This window comes from Antedon bifida, chromosome 5, assembly GCF_963402885.1.
Source record: "Antedon bifida chromosome 5, ecAntBifi1.1, whole genome shotgun sequence".
Taxonomy (NCBI): Eukaryota; Metazoa; Echinodermata; class Crinoidea; order Comatulida; family Antedonidae; genus Antedon; species Antedon bifida.
This window is the reverse complement of record NC_136230.1, coordinates 26,753,391-26,774,708: the sequence shown is the minus strand read 5'-3', so window position 1 is coordinate 26,774,708 and position 21,318 is coordinate 26,753,391. Positions and strand designations below refer to the sequence as shown.

The following is a 21,318-nucleotide window of genomic DNA, read 5'->3' as shown; positions in this document are numbered from 1 at the left end:
AAGTCATTGTTCTTTCTGAAATTGCATCATTTCGCTCATTCTTTCATTTTAATTCTCATTTCTTGAATTGAATTGAAATATATATTTATACTGGGTAACCTCTTCAGCCGAAGACTGGTCTCCCAGAAGGCCCAGTTGGTGATCAGTGGCTGTGATGTACTAATACACCGGGGTAACCCCCTACTCGTCTCGAAAGATGTACTAGGTTCTTTAAAGTGCACACGAGCTAGTTGTGTACACTGGACCTACGGTTTATAGTCCTTATCCGAGAAGACTCGTTCTACCACCAGAACCATGGAGTGAGTGAGCCTCGAACCCCTGCCGATGTTATGGCTACGTAATTACGGTTCCACTGTCTTAACCGCTCGGCCACTCACATATTCTATGGCACGGCCATGTTTATTATATAGCAATACGTCATATAAGAACAACATTTTTGGCATCATTTGTACATAATATATGTTTTACATAAATAATGGAAACTTTAACACAATGCAGTCAAATTTGGTTCAAGTTGTCAGATGTTATGGTTTTCATGACAAAACAACTCTCAAAAATTGCTTTATGTGATGAATTTCGTATGTTTGTCTTGTGAATGGATCGTCACCAGTGAAAAAAAATCACTTTTATAGTATAATGGCAACAAACCATATGATCTACTCATTGTGTTTTGAGCTAATTCTAAGTACAATTATTGGACTTGTTCGCTATTCATTAATGTTACTATAATATTTTATTCCTAATGTTATCCGAATTCATTGCGAATTTCCTTGATGAAACAGTAATAGACACTTTTATGAGAAGTAAACAAGTAGGCCTACATCCTGCATCTCCAATATCAATTACAACAACAACAACAACTAATCTACGATTATGATAATGCTTATACAGTTTATTTCCTCAATATTATATATGTCAATATTGGTAATGCGATGGTAAAAGAATAACTATACACTCCATTCTTCAACCGTCACTAGATACATCTTAACTGACTATCGCAATTCATTAAGATACAAGCCTAGGTGTAATATGTCATTGTAATACATAATATTGCCCCTGTTACCAGATGGTGTATAGTGAGTTAAGATGTGGCATTATCTAATGTCAGCTGCAGAATCGGTCAGGACTAGTATTTAACAAAAAATACAAACATGTTGATTAAAATATGATGACGATTGATGTATTGTATTGGAAATGGTATTCTTCTTGAAATAAGCTTTTCATTGATACCAAACACGACAATATTTCTTCAACTTTGACATTTCACCTAATATGTAATGATGGATGTCTCTGTAACTGTGTAATTATAAATATGTATATCAGTGAATAAAAATAAAACAGTGATCAGTGTATCATATCATACCGATACCAGCCATTACAGGTACCGTATTGATTACGGGCAGCCATCATGGAATTGAAAATTGCGGCTGACGTTATAGTCACGTCTATACCCGAATAATACGCGCACCAAGTGGTATGCTTTGTAAGCTAAAATGCATGATCTGTGATACTCCTCTAACTGCTCCATCATAGCAGGTTTCAATTATATTATTCGAAAGAAACATGTATATCAAAACGAACCGAGTATATTTATCATGACTAATAGTAATAATACAACGACACAACATCACTACCGTAATAAATAGTGTCATATATAGTAACAAATGCATAATAAAAAAGGTGATTTTCCAGCTCTGTGGATGCGTTGTTATTAATGCATGAAGAATGACAATCTAAGCATTGTATTATTTATTAAATGAATAGGATATAATGTATAGGCCTTATTGCATGCAGTAGCCTATGTTATAGTAGAACTCTTATTAATAGGACACCATTTTGGTATAAAAGGTGTCCCCTTAATGGTTGACTAGTACTTAGTGTTATTGCGTAATATTTAATCGTTCGGAAAGTACTGTCCCTTCTTAATAGAAATAGGGTGTCCCAAAGGAGCTATCAACTGTATTATTATTTTTATTTACCATCGGTGCTTAATAAAATGTTATTGAAAAGAAACTCATGGATTGAATACCCCCTGTCAAAGCGTGCGCAATTAGCATAAAACATGAATATTCATAAGTTTAGTCGGTATATCAATATAAATTCAAGGATGCTTAATCAATGGAAGAGGGAATTATTATTATCATGAATATTCATAGGAACGAGTAAATTTTATACTGGTAGTATATTGTACACTCAATGAATATTAATGTTGTGAAATATTTAAGCAAAATTAACTTAATTAAGTTATTTTAAAATGGATATCGATTGATATCGATTACACCAGATGCCAGTGCCCCTGCACTCACCTTTGGAAATATCTCCTTCTAAAACCTCATAACCGAAAGTCGCGTCGTTTGAGATGGGACACATTGTGATTCCTCCTAAGCTATGTGTTTCATATGTGATCCTGTATCTTAGTATTTGCCTGTGATACTGGAGTAATTCAATACAGTACTGTCTGCAAGTTTGCAACTATTTCATTTCTTTTTTAATCATAAACATTTATGTATTCCACATTTGAAGACAATATTAATATAATCGTTAAATAATATTCCTAATTATTATATTAATTATTAAAACCCTTATAAACACTTGTTGGGTGCCGAGGGTGTCCCCTTGTTCACACACTGGGTTTTAATATATTATATACAGTAGATCAAAAATACCTCTTGACCCGTTGCACATCCGTAAATCATAATTTCATAACAATGTATACATTTGTATCATTAACAAGACAAAATTAATATAATCTTTATACAATATTCGTAATTATTACAAAATGCAACCCTTATAGGACCTTTGAGTGACGAAGTTGTCCCCTGTTCACACATTGGGTTTTAATAGTTCTTCACTAAAAAATCTCTCTTGACCCGTCGTACATCCAAACTGTACTGTTGGGTGTTGTTGTAAGTGTAAACAAATATAAAAAAACACATCCGCAACAAGGTAACCGTTGTAAATAATAACACACAATCATTTTTGTATAATATATATAGACAATAGTATTGTCTATACGTCTTATCGATGCAATTTCATTACGTCAACCTGAGAGAGACAAAATCTTGATGAAATAATACTAATTGCAATTCTGCAAATGACTAATTTCAAATTCATTAATTTCACCGAGACTTTAATTATACCGCATTTGTTTCAAGTAATTGCCATGCATAGAAAAATACACTTCTAATATGGCCGTCTCGCGGTTGAGATATTATTATAAAGACTTTGTGTGATTGGGTAGAAAAATCTGTTTAACGTTTAACGAAACGTTTCTATAGTTAAGCTTTAAATTTTCCGTAAGATACAGTAGAACCAATCCTTTGTGAAAGGGACAATATATAAAAATGATTCTTCTTACAATATTATTTATCGATCGATTGGTGTTTGGGTATTTTATTTCAGTTATCTGCAAAGTAAATTTTTGCATATAGGTAACGATCACAGGATTTTTGTCGAAAATGTGAGCTCAAGTATTATAAGTATGACACGCCATATGTGCCAAAATAGTTATCTTTTTACTAATTTCGGTTTCGGAACCTAGGCTAACGATAACTGAACGTAATGAATGTAAATTAGAAACACGATGAAACAAAGTATGTATTTACCCCTCACTCGATTCAAGGGAATGTGTCCTCTTAGTGAGTTCTCTTCTGAATAGGGTATATGCTCGGTTTCAAAACATATAGGCCTATTACCTTTCACTCGTTTCAAATGATGAATGTATCCCCTAAATAAAGATGTACACAAGGAGGGTTCACTTATCGTTAGTCTAGCTTCTAGACGGAAATTAGTAAAAAGATAAATATTTTTGCACTTATGGCGTTTCATACGTATAATACTCGAGCTCAAGCAATATGTCAATATGTTGCCTGGACCCCACATTTCAAAGCTTAAGCTTCCAGTGGGGTACCCCTTTTCTCATTTATTATCTATTTTTTTTTTTAAATGTTATCTGTACTTTGTTTTTTTTTTTTAGAAATGAATTTACTATTTATTGATTGATTATTGATTGATTGATTAAGCTCACATTTTCGACAAAAAATCGAACATGGAGGTATAAAATTACACCATGGGTGAACTAACATAAAAAAGGAGACAATAACCACAGACTTAGGACAAGTCTAATTCATCGTATGTGGCGATTGAATACTTTCTCCTTTCTCAGTTTCATGCAAATCGTTACAGTTTAAAAGATGTGATGACTTTGACATGAAGACTTTTCAATTGTTTTTTGTTTGTGTGTGCATTGAATTCGTTCATTTCAAACGCATTCGAAACGCGTCATAATGATGATGTGATGGCGTTAGACTATTTTTTGAAGCGTATATCATATACAAAGACAAAATGTTATTATTAATATGTATTTTGAAATCGTTCAGAGAAGAAATGTTCAAATGTCCAAATAGCACTATAGGTTCAATCTTACAGTCACGGTTTATGTTTGCAAATATAATATGTATAGCAATATATACAAGAATTAGGCCTATATGTATATATATATTCATACGTTCGTTTCTTTTTTTATCATTAATATTAATGTATGTATGTATCCTATATAAACTAGGAGGGCGCCGTCACTAAATGTTTGATTTCCAGCTGCTGTATATTAAGGAAAAACATCAATTATTATTACTTTTGGTGCGCATGAAATTAAATAATTCTAAGGAAAACCAAGGTATTTAGTAAATTAACAATTAATAGATAAGTACAGTACTGTAGTAAGCTTACTTAAAATAATAGTTATTTACGTAACACCCGTTTAACCTCTAAAAGATGAAAAAAACATTGAACGATTGAATGATTTTCCCATTTCCAGAAGGAATCATATTTCTGTTTACAAGTCGTTCGCAAAGCAATCTTTACATTGACTATAATATAATAATATTCAGATTATTTTCTCTTGTATTGTTTGTTATAAAAGTGGAATTTATGTAGCCTCAGAACTTTGTTCCTAATTCATCGTCTGCGACAAATCCTACATTGTCCTTACTTTTGTCACCGTAGTCACTTTCCGAGTTCAAATCTTCAAAATGTATTTTATAGATTTCTCGCATTCCGTACGGTACAAACCTCTCGTACAGAATGGCGATCATGAATATAGATACAATAACAATAAGGCACATGATCCCGAATGCCATACGAGGGCCTTGAGATTCGTACACTTGAGAGATGAATATTGGGCCTATGATACGAGCAACACTGGCAGCTGCGGTCAACCACCCCATCATTTTACCCTAAATTGTAAAAAAAGAACAATTGTTAACATTGTCATTATCATCACAAAAACTGTGTGTAATACTATACACAACAACCCCTTATAGGCCTATACGAGCGGTATCAGAGCCGTGCTGGTGAAATATGTCGTATAATAGTAAAGATCGTATACGATCTTTGATAATAGGGACTTCATTATGTCCATCATAGTGGTTGAAGTAGTCTGAGTTCCCAACGGAGTTTTGACTTAATATTAGTAAAAAAAATTAATATTTTGGCACATATGGCGTTTCATACGTTGTGCTTGTAAATTTGTAATTTCAGACAAAAATCGAAACGTCGTCTGGTGGACTAACATAAAAAGAAAATAAATACAGACTTGGTGGGGGGGGGGGGGGGGCAAGTCTACGGCTGAGGGCGCTATTGTTGTTCATTCTGTGGGCTTTCCACATAAGGGCGACTGCCCACACTTCTACTGTAGGGTTTTTTTTCACTCTAGTGGGACTCAGCTCAGACAGTCATGATTACCGTACAAGAATTGGCACCTGGTTTAGGACATGACTGTCTCTTAAAAATTCGGTCACCGTGACTTTAGCCATAGACGCAATATTCTTACCTTATAATTCAAATTCCCAAGACCTTTGTCATTATCACTGTCTCTAAAGAGACGGTCACCGTGACTTTAGTCATCAACGCAATGATCTTACCTGATTCAAATTACCAAGAACTTTTGAGTAAATTGTCGACGCCATGATGACAGAAATTCCATATCCTATGCCCATGTTTAAAATAAAGCCGATCAGGTATTGAGGAAAGCTAATGAACGCCGTGGTTTCGCACCAACCGTATTCCTGATAACAAATCTTGTATGTTATATTGCCACCGGAATCGATAGGAGCGTTGAAAAGAGAAACTTCCTCTTCTGCTGCTCTCTTTGCTGTAGAAAAGATAATTCAGAATAAGAAAATCCAGATCAGGATAATTTTGTCGTGTAGCGCTTAAATGCAGCGCATCTATAACTGCTTCAAATTATTACCCAAGTCATTTGTTTTAAAACAAGTGGAAACATACTCTCACATTGCAGCTATAGCTGCATTTATAGTGATCAGCGCAAATGTATATACATTGTACACTAAAGGCGGAGAAAGACAAACGTAAGTAAAATGCCTTACCTAAGATACAATGCCATGTACCTCTGATATACCTCAAATGCCTGTAATGTTACCACACATTATTTGAACGCAGAAACATGCTTTAGTGTTCTATCTTACCTTGTTCGTCCAGCATTGTATTAGTTCCCCATGGCATCATAATGAACACACCAGCAAGAGTAATAACAAAACCAGCCAAAAATAAAGCACGTTCACTTAATATCCTAGCAAAAACAAAAAACAAAAAACAAATAAACAAAAAACAAGAAAGATAATTCGATTCCTCCTTATATTGTATAGTGAATAGTAATCTTATCGATTGATATAACCAATTTTATTTCGTCATCGTCAGAAAAACAGCACATATGGCGTTTCATACGTATACTACTTGAGCTTGTATTTTCAGACTAAACTCGAAACGTCGACTAACATAAAAAAACGACAATAAATACAGACTTGGGCAAGTCTAGTCGAATGGCTGTACACAATACAATTAGATTTATGTGCAGTTTCGTGCTATTTTATGTACAATACACCTATAATGCCAAACAAAGTACGTACTTTTTCAGATACTTCAGGCAGAAGACGACAACTACAAACACAGCGGCAACACCCGAAAGTAGAAGACCTTGATAAAGTACAGCAGTGTCCGGTTCATAACCATACATATCCATTATAAATGTTGTGCCAATCCTATACATAAGATCAAAAACAACATTTCGTTTTCAACTTTTAATGGGTGTTTGTTTCGTTTTATCTTACCTGTGTTGAATTCTCATGAGTGAGGAGTAACAATCTTAGAGGAGTGTCGATTGTATGTATATTAACAGAAATAATTAATTGAGGACAATGCGTAACGTCGACATTTTAACTTTTCAACAGTGCGTCATATTATTCACTTTTATCTAATGGAGACTGATTTTGAAGTTAAAGTAAAAGTACTTTATAGTACATTATACTTACGTGTCGTAGGCAGCGAATACAAATGTTGTCACACAGAACTGGAAACACGTCGCCCCCACTGCTACCCAATCTAACAAATTCTCCTCCTCCACAACAGTTTCTTTAAGAAAATAAGTAGCTTGTGTTCATCAACTGTCACTAACAATATCCATGATCTGCAACCTTATAGACCTTAAAGTCCCCTAGCTAACTACCTATGAGCAATCCTCTTTCGTGTAGCCGTCGAACAAAGTCACAATGTAAAGAAATATAGAACATTGGGGAGTTTTCACACTAGCTCGTAAACATTTGTGGAAGAGCTCTGCCAACTTTGTAAACAAAATTAACAACAATTGCTCATAAAAAGAATTAGGTGACTTACGGTTTCCTTCTTTGTTTTCTCCGGTTTCTGCGTCGTCACTTTCGTTAAAAGATAGAGGACAGTCCTTAAATCTAAGAGCCAGCAAGATGATGTTGAGTATACCAAGGAAGGCGCTAGTGTAAACTGGTGTTGTGTACATATTTAATGTAAATTGAATTGCTTCCCATGTCACTCCTTCCTCTCCAATCTTAGTAAATACCGTCTGCAAAACTAAGATAAATCGTATATTTTAAATGATCATCTCTTCTTTTCTATCTAATAATACATTCACTAATATAAACAATGCAGGACGTACGCGCAACGCAGTGATTTCACCAATCACAAGTTCACAGTAGATAAACTTAAACTTACTTACTCAGTCACGTGTATGACCCTGTCATTAAACAGAATCTGTTTGATGATAGATCGTCATTATTTCTGAAGAAGCTGTCCGATCAGGACAGCGAAACTGTCAAGAAGGTTAGTTTACTAATTGTTGGTTTGAAAAATTGAATATTTCTAAAATAACTTAAACTTACGTGGTCCTGCGATGTAGCCGACAGCAATGGCGGCGCTTAGGGTCGCTACAGCTTTAGTTCGTTCTGTCATTGTTGTTGCTGCTGATACATAAGTTCTACCTAAAGCGACGTCACCTATAGAAATAAACGAAACTGCATTTGTGGCAAGTTACATAAAATGTATAAATTGTACTTGATGTACTTTTCTATTTTTTCCAATTGGTTTTAATTTGAGTAACTTTTCTTTTGTTTTTAGAGCTATTTGTCAAGTCAATGAGGCAGAATTACAGAAAAGAGGGAAAGAAAGATTGTGTTTGTAGGTTTCAGATTGGTGAAAATGTGTAAAAGTAGAAGAGTGTGGAGGTTGCTGATTGGAGGAGACGTATGCATAGTAAATGAGATTGTTGAATGGATGTTGAATGGAGAGGCAGTTATGGAAAAGGTATTCGAAAGAAAAGGAAGCAAAGAACTAAAGAGTGGAAAATGCTATCGAAAACTAAGCATTATGTTATAGGAATATAATTGATGAACTTTAGTGGTGAAAAATTTCGGATGAATCTTAACTGTCAAGAGCTTTGGAAATCTTTTGAGAAGGGCCTAAAATATCCCCCGTCATTAGACAGATCTTAACTGACCATCGCAAGTCATTTAGATACAAGTCTAGTTGTAGCTAAATGCCTTGCGATGGTCAGTTAGGATCTACATAACGAAAGCTGTAGAATCAAGTTCTTTATTCAAATTTTTCGACAAACATACCTGCACCAAGACCAACAGAAAATCTACCGATGATTATCATCACTATTCCGGTGGTTACGTTACTCGGGACTGCTGCATAGGCATATATTACGTTTCCAATGATAGTCAGTAGAACAGAGACTATCATTGCTATCTTGATTACTTTGAAACGATCTGCCCACCAACCGAAGAACAGTGCACCGATGCACTGAGCTAAGCCGAATGTAGCGATTGTCCAACCGAGAATCTCGGGTCCAGCGTCACTATTTACCTGTATAAAATAATTATAATAATAGGCCTAATAATCGAGTCGAACTTCAAATTAAAACATGTCTAAACGTGGATCTTTATGACTCTAACTTCTCTCTACAATTCTGTTCTTAAAATCACTAGTTTTACTAAAATCTCCAAAATAATATATTGGTGGATATCTAGTAGTTGATAAAGTTGTAGGACTTACACTTTGTATATACGGCCATATAGACGGCAAGACTAATGAAAACCCTGAAAAAATACAATACTATTTGTATTTAAGAATATAATTTAGCATAGGTCTGATGTTGGTTAAAGATACAATTTCTTTAATTAGTTTAATTTCTAAACGTCACTTATTGTGCGCAAAAAAGATCATTTGAAAAAAATGTTTCATTAGATTTTTCGGTTACGCATCTTAATTTCTCTTGCTTTATATAAAACACTGGGCCTATAGTAAGGCAATGTTGCCACTTTAACAACTTAATCAAGCGCGTCGCAAACAAATGCCCAATCAAAGCGCATTGGACCATCCGAACTATTTTGATGTATCATGGAGTAATAATTATGGATGTATCTACGTATGTTTCGTCCAGGATTAAGTGTTATCGTACCTGTACTTGATAAAAACACAGTGAGATACGTGATGTAGATTGAACGCCATCGGATATCATATTCTTCAGAGGTCTCACCAGTCTCGGCCATTGCCATGTCCCTTAATAGGTATTAACATAAATACGGATTATGTACATTGCAGTTTTTTTAGAATACTTATTTAGCTGTACACACAGAACACTTCGTAGCTCTTGCTGAAGCATTCAATAGCTTCCTCTAAGTAATAGCAAAGCAAAAAAAGGTTATTCTATTATTTTTTTTTAATCGATTCAGATTTCAATGAAGTGAGCATGCGCATTAATATCTTTCGAAATAAACAATTTAGAAAGAATAACCAAACTAGCCAACTAGCAATATAAATAACTAAATACTGCAGTACTTACTTTTTTTTCTTGTTCAATTCACTGATATTATCGTAGACAGGTCAAGGTTCAAAGATTATACAAAATGAAATAGAATATTAATTATTATTATAAATGTACCTTAACATTATATTTTATATAGCATTTTTATTTTACTATATTTCAACAATATTTAACAAGGGTGGTCCATACAGCCGAAGCTGATATGTTACTTAATGTATAAAATAATTATGTTTAGGCCTATATTTTTAGTTTCTCATTTTGAAAATGGCAATGGCTAAGTTCTTCTTATCTTTGGATAGCGATAGCAGTGATGCATTGCCCTCATCCAGTAGTAAACTTTGGCCATGTACGTGAATGTTTAAGTGAATACCTTTGGTGAAACTTATTCAGAAAGGATAAACAAATACAAATGGATTACGTAACAATAGATTTATTAGGGATCAAAGTAATAAGGAAAAGATAAGAAATTGCTCAAAATAATTGGAGGTGACCTAGAAATGCCACATTGGAAGACTCCGGGATAACAAGGATAGGGAAAAGGAAAAGAGGCAAGCCCAGAATGAGATGGAGAGATGACCTGAAGAAATATGAAAACAACTGGTTGAGAATTGCAAAAGAAAAACGTAAGTGGAGAGCTTTGAAGGAGGGATATGTCCTGTAGTGGATTGCCAAATCTTGAAGAAGCAATCGGGTTCAATGTATTATCTTTGGTTATTGCTTTTTTCTGTTTGTTCTTAGTTGGCTATCGGTATTTTAAGCATAGCTTCAATGTGTGTTGTCCGTAATGTTTTTCGATCGTTCTTATACAGTTATAATTGTCAGTCAACATAAAGAACAAAGATATTTTGTTACATTTATTTAGCAGATGCTATTTACCAAATATTCTTCCTTAATTTAACACTCTTTTTCTGCTGGTGGTTACATGCAAATTAATACTTTTACCTTCTTGAAAGTTGGCCGAAATCTTCATGTTCATGCAACACAGCTCCATGGGCTGTTCTTGGATCATACAGTTCAGTACCGTAGGTTAACGGAGCTCCTATATTATCCAAGTTCTGTTCCAGTTTACTAGCAGATCTAGAGCGTGATTCGCTCACTGTTCGTGGATGAGCCATTTTTTCTATACAAAAAAAAACCAGGAAAACGAAATTCAGTTTTGTCAGTGATAGTTGGGTTGTAGGAGCCAGTACTGTAGGATAAATGAAAAACGCCTAACAATACGTTTGAAATATTTTTTCGCCTGTATGTGTGAGCGAGCATGGATAAATATTTATCCATGGTTTGAGAGACATCATGGCAAACGAATTTGCTACAATGTCTCTTAAATGTGTTCAGCTTTATTATGTCCATTTTGTGATAGGCCTACTCGCCCCAACTTTGTTGATACTAATGGAGAAAATGATAACCTAGGAACTCATCTCAATTAAATAGAATAAAAGGAAACTTTAAGACTTCAAACTTTTGCATTTAACTCGGGCTTTTGTGTTCTAGACATTTTATTTATTACGAAGCATTTTCCTTCCATTCTCACCCTGACGAACATCGAAGTAATAATAATAATAATAATAATAAATAATATATTTATACAGGATAAAACAATCAGATAACAGTGTATCTGTTTTACATTGTGGTCCTGTCTTAATCAAAATATACAACAACAAAAAACTTAATTAAATATAAAACAGTTTTTATGAAAAGAAATGAGAAGAAAGGTAAATTGATGATTGCAACGTCGAGAAACTTAACTTTTTCAGAAGACACACGCGGTGTACCACAAACTTTATATTACATTTTTTACTCTTTTTCTTCCACTCGAATGAAAAGAGACACTAATAATTGCTGTACTATAAAATGCCTTTTTAAACTTAGTTAAGTCTTTAAATGTATAGCCTTATTTAAATAAATTAAAAGAAGTTTAAACTTGGTAAGGAAATACGTTTTTGTTTGATCCTTCCAAAGCGATTTTCGATCTTAACGAATGTTACCATAACAATTACACATTTAATTATTTTTTTTTAAGTAGATGAATAACTTTGGTTTAACATCATACATAAATCCGTCAGTTTCGATAATATTAGTGGTGATCAGAGGCTAATTAATGGTAAATGAACTTATAATATATGTTTGATTGATTACATTTTATGAAATGATAATTAAGTAATAACATAAGTTTATGGCCTTACCTTTTATACTTGATGACACTTCCACCATAAATCACTTGATATGTGTTGGTACTCAAGCCTTGTCAAAGTATAACTGGTGCAATAATTTTGGAAAAACGTCAAATAAAGCCATGATAACAGTGTTTATTTTCTTTATGTTTAGATTGTTTATTATTATCTATTATTAGATTGACAAAAAATTGGACCGATTCTACTAGGGGAGTATCGCACGATTATGGTTACTGTGATTAGTATAGTCATTGATTAATATCACGTCATGGTTTAGTGAATGCAGACACCGTATAAAATCTCGACCAAAGGAGCAAAGTATGTAAATAAATTTTATGAAAACATTAACTTTTTAAAAAAACGTCGCACGACGTTATCTAAGCCTACAAAAAACAATGAATGTAATAATGTTTGATCGAGTTGGTTTTATTTTCCATAATTTCGAAACAGTCATACCTAACCTCAAAACGCCCAGTCCAATGTATTAAGTTTGTATAATCGTTATCTCGATAGTTGTAACACTCTGTGCCCTAGTGCACTATGTGAGGAAATTGACACATTAGTACATATCATGATTGAGGCTGGTATGTTTGTTTACTATCTGCTGTTATTCACATTTATAAGCAATATATAATTTAAATTGTTACAATATTGCAGTCGTAAGATGATGTACTGTATAATTTATATATACAATATTAAATTTTATTCAACTTTCATCTACTATATTTCAACATTATTGGAAACAAATTTGTTTGATCCCGAAGGTGTCCCCTATCCGCGTGCGTTGTATAAACCGTCCTTAGTCCTAATACTAAATTTACATGTTCAGTTATGTTCGCTGTAACTTGCGAAGTTATTTATAATTTAATGTCTAACTTATATCTATTTATTAAAAATACATCTGATAAGTTAATCATCGTTAGTGGTACAAGTAGTACAAGAGTTACTACAACCAACCACAGATAATAAATGGGAGAGCTTTTGAAATTCGTTCAGTGACTTTAATATTATAGGTACAACCAGTTACCTTTTCGTCAAGGATATCAACAAGACAATCACAGTAGAAACAAGGTATTTAGTAAATTAACAATTAATAGAGAAGTACAGTACAGTGTAGTAAGTTTACTTAAAACGCTTTAAAAGATATGTTATAAACTCCATCTACAAAATAGTTCTTTTCGCAACACCCGTTTAAACTCTATAAAAGATGAGAAAAACGTGGAACGATTGAATGAATTGTGCCATTTCCAGAAGGAATCATATTTCTTTTACAAGTCGTTTGCAAAGCAATCTTTACATTGACTATAATATAATAATATTCAGATTATTTTCTCTTGTATTGTTTGTTATAAAAGTGGAATGTATGTAGCCTCAGAACTTTGTTCCTAATTCATCGTCTGCGATAAATCCTGCATTGTCCTTACTTTTGTCACCGAAGTCACTTTCCGAGTTCAAATCTTCAAAATGTATTTTATAGATTTCTCGCATTCCGTACGGTACAAACCTCTCGTACAGAATGGCGATCATGAATATAGATACAATAACAATAATACACATGATGCCGAATGCCATACGAGGGCCTTGAGACTCGTACACTTGAGAGATGAATATTGGGCCTATGATACGAGCAACACTGGCAGCTGCAGTCAGCCACCCCATCATTTTACCCTAAATTATAAAAAAAGAACAATTGTTAAAATTGTCACCATCATCACAAAAACTTTGTGTAATACTATACACAACAACTCCTTATAGGCATATGTCGTATAATAGCAAAGATACGATCTTTGATAATAGGGGCTTTATTTGTCCATGGTTTTTCTGTTAATCATAGAGTCCGAGGGAACTGTTGTTGACCATTTTGGAATGCCTACAATAGGAGCATTCGATGGACAACAAAAGGCATTATGATAATAACAATAATAAAAGCTAGCAGACATGATACATGGTAGGCATACTGTACAAGAATTGGCTCCTGGTTTAGGACTGCCATCGACGCAATGATCTTCAAATTCATTATCACTGTCTCTAAAGAGACGGTCACCGTGACCATAGCCATCAACTCAATGATCTTACCTGATTCAAATTGCCAAGAACTTTTGAGTAAATTGTCGACGCCATGATGAAAGCAAATCCATATCCTATGCCCATGTTTAAAACAAAGCCGATCAGGTATTGGGGCAAGGTAATGAACGCCGTGTTTTCGCACCAACCGTATTCCTGATAGCAAATCTTGTATGTTATATTTCCACCGGTATCGATAACAGTGTTGAAAAGAGAAACTTCCTCTTCTGCTGCTCTCTTTGCTGTAGAAAAAATAATTCAGAATAGGAATTAACTCTAGGGTCCAGGTCAGCCGGGGCGTTGCAGTCAGTGTAATGTTTTCTTAAATTCACAAAGCTTTTATAAACGTAATTACCCCATCCATGGAATTTTTTCAAAAACGTGGAGACATACCGCCCCATAATGCAGCTAGTAATCAGCGCATGTTTTGTTTTGACCTTACCAGGTGCCCATTTGTACACCTTGGTGGAAAAAGCAAACATAAGTAAAGTGTCTTGTCTAAGGATACAAGCAATGCGATGAACCTCCGATATAACATCGATGAACTGTTCAGAGCCTATCCGATGTAATGTTACCACGCATTATTCGAACGCAAAAAGTTAAACCGTTTGAAACACTATAACTCCGAAAGAGAAAAGAGTGTTTGATCATGCTTTAACGTTCTTTCTTACCTTGTTCGTCCAGCATTGTATTAGTTCCCCATGGCATCATAATGAACACACCAGCAAGAGTAATAACAAAACCAGCCAAAAATAAAGCACGTTCACTTAATATCCTAGCAAAATCATTAAAACAAAGAAATATAATTCGATTCCTCCTTCTATTTAATAGTGAATAATAATCATATCGATTTATAAACCAGTTTTATTTCGTCATCGTCAGAAAACAGTTAGGAGTCACCTAAAATGGACGTTAATCGCCAAGGTACGGTAATACTGACCCGCATTCCGCAATTACACGTCGAATGGTAGTCTGGTTCGTTTCCAGTTTTGATAAATAGTTTGGCACATATGGCGTTTCATACTTATACTATTTGAGCTTGTGATTTCAGACAAAACTCGAAACGTCGAATAACATAAAAAGTCTAGTCGAATGGCTGTACACAACACAATTAGATTTGTATGCAGTTTCGTGCACTATAGCCATTTCATCTGTAAGATAAAGTTGTAATGCCAAACTTATGTAGGCCTACGTACCTTTTCAGAAACTTCAGGCAGAAGACAACAACTACAAACACAAAGGCAACAACCGAAAGTAGAATACCTTGATAAAATACAGCCGTGTCCGGTTCATAACCGTACATATCCATTATAAATGTTGTGCCAATCCTACATAAATATCACAAACAACAACAAATTTCATTTCCCATATGGAAGTTTTGACTTAATATTATTAAAATTACAAAAGTGGTTTAAAAGTTTAGAAAAATGGTTATTTTTTGTATATTAACAGAAATAATTAATTGAGGACATTTCGTAAACGTCGTAATTTGAACTTGTCAACATTGCGTCATGTTATTCACTTTTATCTTTTCAATATTGGGTTAAAATAGTCATTTTTATCTTTTCAATATTGGGTCAAAATAGTCACTTTTATATAATGGAAACTGATTTTGAAGTTAAAGTACAGTACCGTACATAATGTCGTCACAATATACTTACGTGTCGTAGGCAGCGAATACAAATGTTGTCACACAGAACAGGAAACAAGTCGCCCCCACTGCTACCCAATCTAACAAATTCTCCTCCTCCACAACAGTTTCTTTAAGAAAATAAATAGTTTGTGTTCAGCGATTATCACTAACAATATCTATGATCTGCAACCTTATAAACCTTAAAGTCTCCTGGCCATCTACCTATGATCAATCCTCTTTCGTAGCCGTCCGAGAAAGTCACAATACAAAGAAACATGGGACATCGGTGGACAAGCTCTGCCCAATATGTAAACAAAAAAAACAACAATTGCTCATAAATAGAATTAGGCGACATAGCCCCAATCAAGACTTACGGTTTCCTTCTTTGTTTTCTCCGGTTTCTGCGTCGTCACTTTCGTTAATAGATAGAGGACAGTCCTTAAATCTAAGAGCCAGCAAGATGATGTTGAGTATACCAAGAAAGGCGCTAGTGTAAACTGGTGTTGTGTACATATTTAATGTAAATTGAATTGCTTCCCATGTCACTCCTTCCTCGCCAATCTTAGTAAATACCGTCTGCAAAACTAAGATCAATCGTATATTTTAAAAGATCATCTTTGTTGTTTATCTAATATAATTTTTTCACTAAACAATGCAGGACGTACGCGCAACGCAGTGATTTGACCAATGACAAGTTCACAGTAGATAAACTTAAACTTACGTGGTCCTGCGATGTAGCCGACAGCAATGGCGGCGCTTAGGGTCGCTACAGCTTTAGTTCGTTCTGTCATTGTTGTTGCTGCTGATACATAAGTTCTACCTAAAGCGACATCACCTATAGAAATAAAAACGAAATACAGCATTTGTCACAAGTTGTCCAATTGGTTTTCCTTTTTTTTAGTACTTGTGAAGTCAATGAGGCAGGATTCCAAAGAAGGGTGAAAGAAAGATGATATGTAGGTTTCTGATTGGTGGAGAAGTGAAAAAGTTAGAAGAGTGTGGAAATTGCTGATTAGAGGAGACATATGCATGGATTGAGGCAGTTATGGAAAATATATGAAGAGAAAGAAGCTAAGAAACTAAAGAGGAGAAAGTGTTATGGAAAACTAAGCATTATGTTATAAGAAGGTACGTATTAATGGATTTTAGTGGTGAAAAAGTTCGGACGAATCTTAAATTTCAAGAGCTTTGGAAATCTCCTGTCATTAGACAGATCTTAACTGACCATCGCAAGTCTAGATACTAGTCTAGTTGTATCTAAATGACTTGCGATGGTCAGTTAGGATCTATCAAACGACAGCTGTAGAATCAAGTTCTTTAATCAAATTTTTGACAAACGTACCTGCACCAAGACCAACAGAAAATCTACCGATGATTATCATCACTATTCCGACGGTTACGTTACTCGGGACTGCTGCATAGGCATATATTACGTTTCCAATGATAGTCAGTAAAACAGAAACTATCATTGCTATCTTGATTACTTTGAAACGATCTGCCCACCAACCGAAGAACAGTGCACCAATGCACTGAGCTAAGCCGAATGTAGCGATTGTCCAACCAAGGATCTCGGGTCCAGCGTCACTATTAACCTGTATAAAATAAATATAATAGTAGGATATAATAGTAGGCCTAATATTCTAAATTAATTATGTCTAAACCCAACGTCTCTCTACAATCCTGTTCTTAAAATCATTCGTTTTACTGAAAATCTCCTAAAAAAGTTGGTGGATTTCTAGTAGCTGATAAAGTTGTAGGACTTACACTTTGTATATACGGCCATATAGACGGTAAGACTAATGAAAAACCTGAAAAATACAATACTATTTGTTACTAAATGAATAAAATAAGTTAGTTAGCGAAGTATGGATTCGGCATACAGTTGGTTAAAGAAACAATTTCTTTAATAAGATTAATTTCTAATAGTCACTTATTTTGTGCAAAGAAGTTTGTCATTTTAAAAGTGTTCCATTGCTTTGTATAAAACACTATAGTAAGGCAGTGTCGTCGCTTGAACAACCAAGCGCGACACAAGCAAATGGCCAATCACAATCGTTATCGTACCTGTACTTGATAAAAACACAGTGAGATAAGTAATGTAGATTGAACGCCATCGGACATCATACTCTTCAGAGGTCTCTCCAGTCTCGGCCATCGCCATTTCCCTTTTGAAACAAAAAATATGTATTAATATACATACAAGTTATGTACATTGTAGTATTTTTTATTTACAATAATTATTTATTTGTACACACAGTAATAAAAACTATGTAGTTCTTGCTTAAGTATTTAATAGCGCCCTCTACGTAATAGCAAATCAAAACTTTTCCAGTTCCAGTAAGCGCGTTTCATTACTATTATAGACAATGCTATGGTTCTATGTTATCCAAATGTTGTTTATCTTCAAGATAAGTTATCTCTAATGGTATTCTTGTTTTTTTTTTATCGATTCAGATTTCAATAAACTGCGCATGCGCATTATTATCTTTTGAGATTAACCATTTTTAGATAAAATAACCAAGAATGAAACTATATAATATAAATAAATAAATAATGCAGTATACTTACTTCTTTTTCTTGTTCAATTCACTGATATTATCGTAGACAGGGTCAAAGTTCAAAGATCATACAAAATAAAATAAAATATTAATTATTATTAATATACCTTAACACTATTATTTATATAGCATTTTATTTTATTATAATTTCAACAATATTTAAAAAAGGGTGGTCCATCCAGCCGAAGCTGATGTGTTACTTGATGTATGAAATAAGTTTAGGCCTATAGTTTTAGTTTCTCTTTTTGAAAAAAATTGAATTGTAGGTATTTCCAGGATGTTACAAAGTTCGGAATGCAATGACCAAGTTCTTCTTATCTTTGGATAGCGATAGCAGGGATGAATTGCCCTCACCCAGTGAACTTTGTGCTATGTACGTGAATGTTTAGGTGACTAACTTTGGTGAAACTTATGATTCAGAAAAGATAAACAAATACAAATGGATACACTTATTATGGATCAAAATAATAATGCAAAGTCATGAGGAAATGATTAAGAACCAGAGATCTGCTTCCAGCAATAATTGCTCAAAATAAGTGGAGATGAGCAGGCTACGTTGGAAGACTCCAGGATAAGCAGGACTATGGTTTGGCAACCAAGAATCTGGAAAACGAAAATAGGCAAGCCTAGAATGAGGGGATAGAGAGATGACATGAGGAAATATTGAAAACAACTGATGAAGAATTGCAAACTGAGAAATTAGAGAGAAGTAAATGGAGAACTTTGGAGGAGGAATATTCATGTGTTCTTGATTCATGTCCGGTTCAATTTATTATCTTGGTTTCTTTCTATTTTTTATGTTTGTTCTTTGTTGGCTATCATAATATCATATCAGCATTAGCTTCTATGTATGTTGTCATTGATTGTTCTAATTTAAGTTATAATTGTTTAGAAGATGCTACTAATAACTAAACATTCTTTGTTAATTTAATACCCTTTTCTGCTGTTGGTTACACGCACATTTTTTGACATTGTATTTTTACCTTCTTGAAAGTTCACCGAAATCGTCATGTTCATGCAGCACAGCTCCATGGGCTGTTCTTGGATCATACAGTTCAGTGCCGTAGGTTAGCGGAGCTCCTATATTATCCAAGTTCTGTTCCAGTTTACTAGCAGATCTAGAGCGAGATTCACTCACTGTTCGTGGATGTGCCATTTTTTCTATACAAAAAAAAAGAACGAAATTCACTTTTGTTAATTGATAATAGTTATATGGAACCAGTAGGATCAATGAGGCACTCCTAATAATACATTTGGATTTTCGCGTGTAAGTTTGAGAGACATCATGGCAATTAAATTTGCTACAATATTTCTAATTTTTTTTCAGCTTTATTGTGATAAAACTCGTCCAATTTTTTTTAATGACATGAGAATGGAGGAAATAAAAACCTAGGAATTCGTCTCAATTAAATAGAATAAAAGGAAACTTTAAGACTTCAAACTTTTGCATTTAACTCGGGGTTTTGTGTTCTAGACATTTATTTTATTACGAAGCATTTTCCCCCCATTTTCACCCTGAGGAAGATAGAAGTATATTGATGATTGCAACGTCGAGAAACTATTTCAGAACATACACGCGGTGTACCACTTTATATCACATTACTTTCTTTTTCTTCCACTCACTTGTGGAAAGAGACACTAATAACTGCTGTACTATAACATGCCTTTAACTTGGTGAAGTCTAATTAAGTCTTATGTCAATGAATTTAAAGCAGTTTAAACTTGTTAAAGAAATACGTTTTTGTTTGATCCTTACTATTATCCTATACTATTTTGTATATTTTTATTGGTCTTGGTACATGCATGTAAAAGTTACCCACAATCTGGCCTTTGGCCACTAGTGGTAACTTGTGGCATGGTGGTGTTTAATGTTTTTGATGTTTTATATGAAATAAAGAAATAAAAAAAACAAAAAAAAAAAAAAAACTATAGCGATTTTCGATCTTAACGAATTACACATTTAATTTTTTTTTTAATATGATGAATAACTTTGGTTAAACATCAGGCATAAATTTGTCAGTTTCGTTGTATGATAATGATATAATAAATATCATAGTGGGATCATCAGAGGATAAATAAATAAACTCACATATTTAATTAATTAATTTTTATGAAAAGATAATTTAGTATAATAACATAAACTTTATGGCCTTACCTTTTAGTTTTATGTCACTGCCACCATAAATCACTTGATATGTGTTGGTACTCAAGTCTTCACAAAGTATAACTTGTGCAATGCAATCACGCTAAGTTTATATTAAAATCAATTTTGAAAGAACTTCAAATAAAGCCATGATAACGGTGTTTATTATCTGAGATTGACAACAAGTCGGACCGATTCTACTTCGGGAAGTATCGCACGATTATGATTACTGTGATTTGTATAGTCATTAAATAATATTACTTCGTGGTTTACTGGAGGCAGACACCGAATCAAATATCAATGAAAGGATTAAAAAGGAGAATTTGTAAATAAATGTTATTAAATGAGTAAAAATGAATTTATTTAGCCTACAAGAACAACGAATGTATAATAATGTTTGATCGAGTTGGTTTGATGTTTCATTATTTCCAACCAGTTATAACTAACCTCAAAACGCCCAATCTCGAGTCCAATGTGCAGTGTATAAGTTTGAATAGCCGTTATCTCGATAGTTGTGACATTGTGCCCTAGTGCACTATGTGAGGAAGTTTCACGAATAATATATATAGATATATACACAATCATATTGCCATATT

At 33.9% G+C, this 21,318-nt stretch overlaps 3 protein-coding genes across 3 annotated transcripts in view; all 3 read right to left on the bottom strand.

Moving 5' to 3' along the window:
• Positions 1 to 21,318, bottom strand: part of LOC144842811 (ragulator complex protein LAMTOR1-like) — a 131,866-nt gene that overhangs the window by 7,130 nt on the left and 103,418 nt on the right. The gene's annotated exons all lie outside the window — the stretch shown is intronic.
• Positions 4,938 to 11,268, bottom strand: LOC144843468 (major facilitator superfamily domain-containing protein 8-like). The gene is made up of 11 exons (XM_078700253.1): positions 11,096 to 11,268; positions 9,788 to 9,888; positions 9,382 to 9,425; positions 8,943 to 9,192; positions 8,208 to 8,321; positions 7,690 to 7,899; positions 7,329 to 7,428; positions 6,927 to 7,058; positions 6,486 to 6,589; positions 5,922 to 6,151; positions 4,938 to 5,234 (listed from the first exon to the last, which is right to left on the bottom strand). Exons 1-11 carry the CDS (start codon positions 11,266 to 11,268, stop codon positions 4,938 to 4,940), a joined length of 1,755 nt encoding a protein of 584 aa, XP_078556379.1.
• On the bottom strand, positions 13,312 to 19,735 carry LOC144843467 (major facilitator superfamily domain-containing protein 8-like). The gene is made up of 11 exons (XM_078700252.1): positions 19,563 to 19,735; positions 18,086 to 18,186; positions 17,786 to 17,829; positions 17,364 to 17,613; positions 16,743 to 16,856; positions 16,396 to 16,605; positions 16,050 to 16,149; positions 15,585 to 15,716; positions 15,048 to 15,163; positions 14,401 to 14,642; positions 13,312 to 13,992 (listed from the first exon to the last, which is right to left on the bottom strand). Exons 1-11 carry the CDS (start codon positions 19,733 to 19,735, stop codon positions 13,696 to 13,698), a joined length of 1,779 nt encoding a protein of 592 aa, XP_078556378.1. The 3' UTR covers positions 13,312 to 13,695.

Excerpts from the sequence above, each read along its gene's own strand:
- LOC144843468 (XM_078700253.1), bottom strand. The coding sequence starts at position 11,268 with ATGGCTCATCCACGAACAGTGAGCGAATCACGCTCTAGATCTGCTAGT. Across the intron at positions 6,590-6,926 it reads TGCCTGAAGTATCTGAAAAA|GATATTAAGTGAACGTGCTT; the intron begins GTACGTACTTTG and ends TGTTTTTGCTAG. Across the intron at positions 6,152-6,485 it reads TACAATGCTGGACGAACAAG|CAAAGAGAGCAGCAGAAGAG; the intron begins GTAAGATAGAAC and ends TCTTTTCTACAG.
- LOC144843467 (XM_078700252.1), bottom strand. The coding sequence starts at position 19,735 with ATGGCACATCCACGAACAGTGAGTGAATCTCGCTCTAGATCTGCTAGT. Across the intron at positions 15,164-15,584 it reads TGCCTGAAGTTTCTGAAAAG|GATATTAAGTGAACGTGCTT; the intron begins GTACGTAGGCCT and ends TGATTTTGCTAG. Across the intron at positions 14,643-15,047 it reads CGAACAAGGTAAGAAAGAAC|TTTTTTCTACAGCAAAGAGA; the intron begins GTTAAAGCATGA and ends TATTCTGAATTA.